We start from the raw sequence: 10,840 nt of genomic DNA, 5'->3' as shown, positions 1-10,840 counted from the left end.
TTTTTTGGGCTAATTCTACCCAGTATAAATCAGACTTTTGCCCTTACACTCATGCTGCGTTAAAACCAATGTTGTAATTACTGTAATTACTAGATGACAACCTAGGATGTTCTAGAACTGTATGCATCCTCGGATTCAGAATTATGTTTCTACGGCAACAGATTAATGCCAAAATGAATCTGAAATTTGAGTAATCAGTAGACAAAACCACAATACAACAAGTATGGGTCATTATGCAAATGAAATTATTGCATCCCAAACCTGTATGACTTTCTTTTGTGGAACATAGTGGGAGATACTGGATGAATGTTGGTAACTTAAATGTTTCAGTTCCCATTGACTTCCATTGCATGGACAAAAAGCCAATGGAAATTATTTGGTTACCAACATCCATCCAAATATCTCCCATTATGTTTTACAGAGGAATAAAAATCATCCAGGTTTGGAACGACATAAGGGTGAGTAAATGATTTTCATTTTTTTTATTTTCATCTTTAGGTGAACTATCCCTTTAATTAACTTGAGGGTGAGTAATGATGACGGAATTAAAATTTTTGGGTGAACTATCCCATTAACAGACATTAAACTGAAATATAAAAGATAACTGCTTGACATTTTACTGCTGAAGCCATTACCATTTTGACTTTTACAAGTCAGAGCTCTCAGAAAATGTCCTGCAGTTGTAATTTTGAGGACATGAACACTTTTTATAAGTCACAATCTCATAACAATAGCAATTGTAGGTGTCATCACACCTTCAGAGTGAACTTGATAGCACTGTGATTTTAGCACCGTCTCACAAAGGAAGCAAATTTCTAAAGGTTACAAATGCATAGCCTCTCCAACAAACCATGATGGCTCTCATAAGGCAAAAGAAGAAAGTTAAGAAAATGATCACTAATGTTGGTTGTAAGCTGTAAGTGATATTCTTATGTTTCGTGATATATGAAAACACAAAAAACAATATAATGTTTGTATCTTTGAATGATCTTGATGTAGGGCTTTTTTTTTTTTTTTTTTTTTTTGCAAATATTGAGGTTATTACAATCAGTAACAACTTACAAGTAATGACTCTGTGATTAATTGGATTTTCAGCCCTATTAATAATCAGCATGCTTCTCTATCAACAAAATCACATCTTCTGTACAGCTAAAAAAGACATTACTTAAAGTGGGTTATATTTCAATAGACTCTTTATCACTTATGCACACCCACATATTGAATTGATTGTCTGATTGTTGAGGCACATTCTGCTGCCTTGAAACTGTGACAAAAGCCCTGCCATGCTCCCACGGGTTATGCTTCATTAAGAGAGTAGGAATGGGTTAGTATAGGCATGCCTGACAGCCACTGATAGAGCAACAGATGATGCCAAAAGCTGCGCTACTTTGTCATGGCACACTTTAGCAGTCTCTAGTCTGGATCTGGATCAGAAGAACGCGTTGTGGCATTTTGGGGCGTTTTTGATAAGAGTCTGACATTTTACACAGTCATTCAATTGATGACATGCAGAGGCAGTGAATAGCTTGTATGACTTTGATTGAAGTTTATTAACATCAAGCCATTGATAAATGGTGATTTCACAGGAATCTTCCCTCATTCTCTAAAAATATAAAAACAGCTATATAAATAGATGCAAAAAATATGTATTTAGCAAGTGACTCCCATTTAGAGAGCAGATATGGCATGTGTAAAGCTCTGAGAAAAAATAGATGAATGTGAGGCTTCTAACATGATTGCTAGCCAGTTAAATAGTCCATCACATTGAATGACCAAATGAAAGAGAGAAATGTTGAAACTCTTGAATAGAAGCACTGTAGATAAAACCTGTGACCTGTTTTGAACACACGCCTAAGCCATCCTCCAGCTTTCCTTTGTGCTAATGCACAGAGCGAAAGAAAAGAGATGATTTCAGATGCAGCGTAGAGCAGGTTTTATTTAATCATGTATCAAGAGGTGCAAATTAGAGGAACAATATTAAAATGATTAAATATTGAAAGTTGAATGTGTATGACGGAGGATGTAAAATCTTAACAATTTTTAAGGATTTATTTTTTTTCATTTAAGAGTTTTCTAAATGAGATCCTAGCTCATGTCACCCTGTCCCCAGATACAAATAGCAATCTTCTAGAGCAGGTATTTTCCACCCATTTCAGGAAATGTCATTATCCTCCTGAAGATGGGCAAAGGAGCCAGTTATTCAACTTCTTTCCATTGTAATCAGATCCATAGAAGTGGCCCTATAAAAACAGTCCCCTAAATTGCATGTTTTATTGGGTGTGCCTGGCAACATGTGATTGAATTTATTGCACATGCTATGTGATGGATTATATGGTCACCAGAATGACTCGGCTGAGCTGTTGTTATTGATCTCAGAGTGGCAGGAACGGCACAAGGTAATTTACTCTCTTGGCTTAACACACGTGCGTCTTTCTGGGGAAATTTGCTATTCTTAACTGAATCTTGCTTGTGCTGTGAATAAACTGTTGCTGTTTATGTCTCTGAAATCTTGTCATTAAGATGTCTTCAGCAAATAAATTACACTTGATTGAAGAAGCTATCTCAGGCTTGGCTGTCTAATTAAGAATCTCAACGAAGTGCCTCTTGAGTCAAATATATAAATAACTTCAGTGTGTTCTTGATCAGAGGATGGTAGAGACCAATGGACCATAGTGAGGTTTGACGGCATGTTTTTTGACATAAATGAAATCTATTATTTTCTCTTCCATCGAAAATAGTTCCAAATGATGTCACAGTGGAATAAGCTGTTGCATGTCTCTGAGTCTGAGTCACTGAGTGGTTAAATTTGGTTAAATTAACCACTTTAAATGGTTAAATCTAATCTTCGAAGAAAATGTCCCAAAGAAAGTTGTTGCCGGTATGTCGGAGCATGAGCTCTTGAAGCCCTGCCCTCTCCTTGAAAGGGGTCCGGGAGCACAAGCTCATTTGCATTTAAAAGGACACAAAAATGGTGCATTTTTGCTCAAATATTTGGGGTATTTTGAGCTAAAACTTGATCTCACAGCAATTCATACATATTTTACGAGGTGGCTAATTCTTATGTTTTTTGGTAAATCGTACATATTTAACAAGTTGACAAATTCATATGAATTAATACGAATGACCAAGCCCAAACCCTGCCCCTACCCGTCACTGGGGTTTAGACAAATCATAGAAATTCATACGAGTGAGGTCGTACAAATTCATACGAATTAGCCACCTCGTAAAATATGTACGAATTGGTCGTGAGATAGCATTGCACATACACACTCTGGGGACATCAGAGACTTATTTTACATCTTGTAAAAAAAAGGGTAGAATGTGTCCCCCTTTAAATATCTCTCCGATGTAGATAGTGTGGATTTTGTGTGGGCCAAGGGCACTGAGCTTTGACATTTTTGTGACCTAGTCTTGCGCACTTACTTCATGCACTCTAAAGTATCCAAGACCCCAAGTGTGTGTATTAGTAGAGGCCCATACTTATTTTGTTCCTGAAGGAATCAGTGTGTTTGAACAAACAGGTTGAGTAAATGATTCAACGACTAGTTACTTGTTGCCATCATCTGGAGTAACCATGTAACATGCAGAAAGAGTCATAGAAAAATCCCCACCACTAATGCACAGATTGACAGTGAAAATTCCTAGTGCTACTGGACTGTGCTTGACCTTTCTATACCCCATGAGCCTAAAATTAAATCTCATCTATCCTTTCTAAGGCACATGAACCCTCTCAATTCTCCAAGTCTACAGCATAATTCACTACAGTACAATACACAAACCAACTGTATGAGCTTGTCTCTTTATAATACAAATCTCACCTCAATTTCCTCCAGCAATTTCCTGTTCATTTTCTTTTAATAAAGACCAAAGTAAGCGGTGTTATGTAGTTTGTGTGTTTGCGTACACCCTGTTTTTTTGTGACGTGAATGTTATGTAAGCCGCAGTCAATGTAACTGAAATTCACAGCAGATGTTATGAAAGTCATTGAGGAACACTGTTTTTGGATAGTTTTTGCACAAATCATGTCACAGCATTAAGTAGATTAAGTATGTTAACACAATGAGTTTTAAATGAATGGTGTTTTCTCAGGAAACAGTGGAGCGCTGAGAGGAATATACTGTTGCCAACAGGTTGCTGTGTTGATCTCCTCATATCATCCTTAAATGGAGATCTTAACATATTAAATTATTTATTTTCTGAGAGATCAATGTTTGACACTGATGTTCATATGGTCAGATCACTCCAAGCATTAGGAAATGTCTCCTTAATTCTACAGCTTGACATATATGCTAAATGAACTGTAATGACACTGAGATACTCAATAAATATCCTTGGATGAACACTCTAAAAAATGCTGGGTTAAATATGGACAAACCCAGGGATTGGGTTGTTTTCACCCAGCCATTTTTTGGCTATTTTGGATTTATTTTTTTAGCCAGCAATATAGTAATATAGTAAAGGGCATGTTTTTGCTCACCCCCAAATAGGGGCAAATTTGTGGGGTATTTTAAGCTGAAACTTGACCAGACCAGAGACTTATATTACATCATTTGAAAGAGGGCATAATAGGTGCCTTTTAACCCAACCTGCTGGGTTTGTCCATATTTAACCCAACTTGGGTTGTTTTTAACCCAGCATTTTTTAGAGTGAACTGCTATAATTACGTATTAATGGCAGCGGGTGCTTAATTGGAAGCTTTCGAATAATGTGCAGAACAAGCCAACTGAGGCTTTATTTTCCTTGTTATAATACTGAAGCTTTTTACATTTTCATGACTGCTTTGTTCCATATTTATGAGCAATGTTCTGGTGTTATATTTTCAAAAAGCAAAGAGTTTAATAATCAGAGTGGAATAAATAGCCCAGGTCAATAATAAATAAACATAAACTCAGTATGTCTGGTAGAAGAAATGTGTCTTTCTGGGCTGATTTGTAATGATTACCAAAGCGTTCTCCAAGTGATGAAACATTAGAATTTATGAGGTTCAGAAAGTCTGCCTTGAATAAGATGGATGGCATTTTAAAATAAACCCCTGAGAGCTAAAACTAAATTAAATGATTTGTTTTTACCTTTTTCTTAGTTTACACCATGTTATTGAAATAATTTCAGAAGTGCATCTGAGCTGTTTTTTTTCATGGTTCATGCATCAACGCTTCCCTCTCTCCTTTGGCTTCAAGTTGTTTTTCAATGGAAGACATTAAATTTTAATTTTCACTTAATGCTGCTGCTCTCTTATTGAGCCTACAGGGGAAATACAGTTTGATCTAGTACGAAACATCTCCCGAAGGCTGGTTCAAGGTTGCTCAGCCTACTGTTAAATGCACTGGGGTCATTTTATCTGCTGATTTATTTGCATATATTAAAACATTATGCTGGCCCAAGAGGAATACTAATGCACTTTTTATTGAAATTCACAGTCAACATCAAATTCAAAACTTCCAACATAACACTTGTTGTGTAGCTACAGTACATTATACGTAATTAATGAACTGAAGACAGATAAGGAAATATTTCAGGATCTGTAGTTAAGCTCAGTTGACAACATTTGTGGCATAATGTCAATTACCACAAAATAATATAATTTATAACTTCACTCCATTAAACTTTTTGTGTTAAGGTTGTAAAGTTGTTTTCATAATTTTTAAGGTCGTGGCAACAATGTTGTAAAATTGGATAAATGTCTGCACAGAATCAGTGATTATTTTAAAGGGATCATGTCATGAGATATCAAATTTTCCTTGATCTTTTGACATATAAGAGGTCTTTGAACCATTAAAACATCCTTCACAGCTTAAAACATCCTCGTTTCAGGCTCCAAAAACTGCTCGTTTTGATATTGCGGGATCTGTGACTTCACACGGACAAAAATTTGCATATGACTGCCTCCAGAGCAAGACATTAACGAATAGTTTTACATCATCTCACCAGAGGCCCCACCCACTGGCATTCAGTCACTTAACGGCTGACATTTGCCTACAAAGGATGCAGTGTCAAAAGCAAATAGTATACCGCTTATAATGACATTATATGTTTGTTCGGAGCATTTTGTTTTGTAAATGAGGCACAGTTTAATGGAGAGTTCGCAAAGAAACTTGATGACAGATGAAGCAGTCAGCTATATTGGATCTGACAGCAGCTACATCACAGATTATAGGTAAATGACAATGGCTGTTGATACTGTTTCCTATGCAATTACAACGTTAGAGATTCATAACAGAGGCCATATACTGACAAGTTTTAAAGGAGCCACTCCTCAAAAACAGATAATTTCAGACAGAGGGTCAAAATGAAAATAGAAAAAGAATCACTTTTAATATTATAAGTGAACCTCAAGGAACACATTAAAAAGTGTAAGAAATCCATGTCATGACCCCTTTAACATTTTATATCCCCATTATTAGCATTATATGCCTTTTTAAAGAGAAGGAGGCACCGTTTACAATTAAATTTTGTAGCAACATTATACAATTAATGCTGTCGGATGAGCTTAACTTGTTTTACTGAATCCAGAATATTACTTTAATGCAGCACAAGAATCATACATCTTACTGTTGCCTGTATTCTGAGATTTCCTTTATAACCTTGTTTTTTAGGGCTTTTGTATTGTAATATAGTTATTGATATAAAACTCAACAATCAAACAATTTCCAGGCTTTCTAAAAGAGCAGAGAATATTAGAGGTAAAAGCAAACAGTACAGTACTTAACGCAAGCATATTTTTTTTAAAGAGCTTGTTAAGCAAAGCTGAGGAGCATAATCAAAGAGTCCTCTTCAAAGCTTCAAGCACAGTAGGAAATCACAGCTTTGCTCACATAAAGACACTGGGCTCTTCAGGTATTAAAGTGTTACGCAGAATAATTTGTAACAAATTTTCACAGGAGAATAGTCATCACAGCATTAAATTGAAACATGCTCAGAGGGTAACACTTCAATAGAAAACAAACAGACAATGCTGCTTAAAAAATAGAGGAGGTTGTTAATAAGACATTGTTTAGCATTGGAACCAACACAACAAAGCAAAACATAAAGATGCATTTGTACGAGAACCAAATTGAATGTACGATTTCAATTTGCACAGCTATTTGAATCTTAAATAACTGTGGTCTCCACTGTGATCATTCAGTCAATGCAAAACCATTGTGATGTCGATCAAAGCTGCTGAAATCCTCCGGCTCTGTTTGAGTTTTTTAATAAGGCTTCCGTAAGGCATCATTAGCCGTGTGCTTTATTTTCATGGCTGATTCTGGAAGGGTAATGTTATAGTCATAGTGGCTTCCTGCGGCTCTGCGAGTGGGCGGTTTACCATCTCGCTCTCGTTCTGTCTGGCGTTCTCTTCATTCATTTGAGACACTTCAGTGGAGCCCGCTTCGAAGCCAGGGACAGTGTTGGCCACATGGACCACATGCACCTTATTTCGTCCCTTTTTGCTGAGGATGCAGCTGAAAACCTTCTTGAAGCCCTTGCGAAAGTGTTTGGACACCAGGGCGTAAACGATAGGGTTGAGGCAGGAGTTGGCGTAGGCCATGCAGTGGGACAGCAGTCTGAAGGCATACGTGGTCTGATTGAAGGGAAAGTCTCCATAGAGGTAGCACAAAATGACCACGTGGTACGGTAGCCAGCAGATGCAAAAGAGCACTGTGACTATGATGATCATCTTGGTGACCTTGCGCTTGGCTCGTTTCGACTCCGACATCCCATCGAGGGGGTCGACCGCTGTCCAGAGGTACTTGATGGTGCGTGTGTAGGAAAGGCTCACGATGAGCACAGGAATAACATAGCCGAAAATGAAGGTGCATGTGTCCAGAACCTTACGGTTATGCTCCTCCCACCCAGGTACGCACACATTGCTGTTCTCGAAATCGATGAGGTCGTAGTAACTCAAATAAGGCCCGGCGAACACAAGCGACAGGCCCCAGATGACAACCATTGCGACTACGGCATTACACGGCGTTCTCAGTTCTCTGGAGCGCAAGGGATAACGAATGGCCAGATACCTACAAAAGAAGAAATGAGAGAGAGAGAGTGAGCAAGAGGGAGATTTGAAGAAAGACTGTAGAAAGAGAGATGGCTGAGAGTCAGTGGAATATTACTGGAAAAAGAAGGGTTATGCTTTAGGAACCATGTTAATTTTAGAAAAGCTTTCCAGTGCTGGAGAGACCTAAGTGGGAAGGCCTGAATATGGAAGCAGAGGTTGCGGTGTTTCAACTCCTTATGTAAGTAAAATTGTCTTTGAGTGTCATTAGACACTTTTCCACTGTCGTGCCAGTGCGAGGCAGGGCTAACAACGAGCCATGTGGGGCCAATAGCCTCGGACCTCAATCACAAAGGCCAAAATCAAGTTGCGTATCCACTGTCGGGCCATTCCAAAATGAGCATGACAGAAGCAAAAATTTTGTCTTAAAGATTTCCAGAGCTACCAGATTCCAGCATCGATATTTGACCAATGTTTTACAATAAAAAAATGTTACACTGACAGTAATTTATTCATTTGTGTCAGGAGTGCACATCAACCATGCTGAATAAAACTGGTATTTACCATTTCACATCAAAAGAGAACATGTACCTATTTGGTTGCACCTGCTTCCATTTATTTGTGATCACAGGAAAGCACAGAACAACTCCATTAAAGGGATAGTTCACCCAAAAATGAAAATTTGATGTTTATCAGCTTACCTCCAGTGCATCCAAGATGTAGGTGACTTTTTTTCTTCAGTCGAACGCAAATTTTGATTTTTAACTGCAACCGCTGCCGTCTGTCAGTCAAATAATAGCAGTGATTGGGAACTTGAACAATAAGAGTCGAAAAAACTTCCATAGACAAATCCAAATTAAACCCTGCGGCTCGTGACGGCACATTGATGTCCTAAGACACGAAACGATCGGTTTGTGCGAGAAACCGAACAGTATTTATATAATTTTTACCTCTAATACACCACTATGTCCAACTTCATTCAGCTTCCTGTTAGTGAGGTCAAAAAACGCGTTGTGATGACGGAAGTGATGTCTCGCCCAAATACTTCAATGAGCGCGAGACATCACTTCCGTTGTCAGAGCGCGATCAGACCTCACTAGCCGGAAGCTGAACGAAGTTGGACATAGTGGTGTATTAGAGGTAAAAAATTATATAAATACTGTTCGGTTTCTCGCACAAACCGATCGTTTCGTGTCTTAGGACATCAATGTGCCGTCACGAGCCGCTGGGTTTAATTTGGATTTGTCTATGGAAGTTTTTTTGACTCTTATTGTTCAAGTTCCCAATCACTGCTGTTATTTGACTGACAGACGGCAGCGGTTGCAGTTAAAAATCATAATTTGCGTTCGACTGAAGAAAAAAAGTCATCTACATCTTGGATGCCCTGGAGGTAAGCAGATAAACATCAAATTTTCATTTTTGGGTGAACTATCCCTTTAAGGCTTTTAAGTCCAAAGGCTTACACATTTAGAAAAATATTGATAAAATATTATGTTTACGTCACATTTCTTTACAAAGAGTGAGCATTTCTATTAATTTTCCATGAAATTATGTGATCTGAGGAGGTTTTTGGAGTCTCTTCCATCTCACGATTATCCATTCAGCCAGAGCAACAGAGAGAGCGCACAAACAGAAAACAAGAGTTATACGAGTTATACGAGTTAATCGAAGTGCATGTAATTTATATGGGGATGCATTAGTCCGTTATCAACAAAGACAAAAGAAAGAGACAAATAAAACCTGAAACTAAATAAATACACAATTATAATCATAACTGATCAGTCTCTGGTGTATTTATTATCACATTAGTTCCGTCCCGAACGACACACTATATACTATGCACTTATACACTATGTACTTATGCAACATGTACTCATCCATGTAGTGTGTGAATTGTATAAGGTTATTTTGTCATTTAACAATGGAGTCTGATACCCTCTCCCCCTCCCCTACGTAATTAAAGCTGCATCAGTTGAGTGCATGAAGCGTCCAACATTCCACACTTTGTTTTTTCCGTTATTTTAGTGCATCATCCGGGTACTTAAAGTGTACTTTTTCTTTTTGGAATGTTCAGTGTGAATGCACTACTCACACTATTTATACTAAAAAACATCATAGAATAGTGCACAAGTACATGAATTGGGACGCATCTATTAGTTAGCATAAGTAGCCTTTAGCATCGCATTTAAATATATTTCTGCATCATGTGGTGATTAGAATCCCCATCGGATCTCAAGGAAGTTATTTCAAACACTTGCTGGTGTCTGTAAGTTCATTTTTTGTTCTTCCTTGTCTTTCTTAATATTCACTTTATTTTTTGCCAAGCATTATTTTCCTTCGCTTCAGCTATGAGATGCATCCACTCTTGCATTGCATGTTTGTGGATTTTGGGGTGGGACCAATAAAGTATGTTTGCTTGGGTTGATTTCAGATATCAGCAATGTTTCTCAGAAATTGCTTACTCCACCTTTAAGCAACAAGAAGCATAGTCTTAAAGGGTTAGTTTACCCAAAAATTCTGTACTCACCCTCATGCAGTTCTACACCCGTAAGACCTTCATTAATCATCAGAACACAAATTAAGATATTTTAGTTGAAATCCGATGGCTCAGTGAGGCCTCCATAGGGAGCAATGACACTTCCTCTCTCAAGATCCATAAAGGTACTACAAACATATTTAAATCAGTTCATGTGAGTACAGTGGTTCAATATTAATATTATAAAGCAACGAGAATATTTTTGACTTATAAAGTGATGGCCGATTTCAAAACAATGCTGCAGGGTGTATTGTTTTGGCAAAAATCTTAATTTGTGTTCTGAAGATGAACGAAGGTCTTATGAATGTGAAACGGCATGAGGGTGAATAATA

General features: G+C 37.7%; 1 protein-coding gene across 2 annotated transcripts in view; it reads right to left on the bottom strand.

Moving 5' to 3' along the window:
• Positions 1-5,535: 5,535 nt before the first annotated feature.
• The window catches only part of galr2b (galanin receptor 2b), a 59,975-nt gene continuing 54,670 nt past the window's right edge, over positions 5,536-10,840 (bottom strand). For both annotated transcript variants that reach the window (XM_067375973.1, XM_067375983.1), the window contains one exon: positions 5,536-7,994. In XM_067375973.1, the coding sequence (XP_067232074.1) occupies positions 7,232-7,994 (763 nt within the window). In that variant the 3' untranslated portion in view covers positions 5,536-7,231. The remainder of the gene's footprint in view (positions 7,995-10,840) is intronic.

Source organism: Chanodichthys erythropterus, chromosome 3 (assembly GCF_024489055.1).
Source record: "Chanodichthys erythropterus isolate Z2021 chromosome 3, ASM2448905v1, whole genome shotgun sequence".
NCBI classification, from domain to species: domain Eukaryota; kingdom Metazoa; phylum Chordata; class Actinopteri; order Cypriniformes; family Xenocyprididae; genus Chanodichthys; species Chanodichthys erythropterus.
This window is presented reverse-complemented; position numbering and strand designations above follow the sequence as displayed.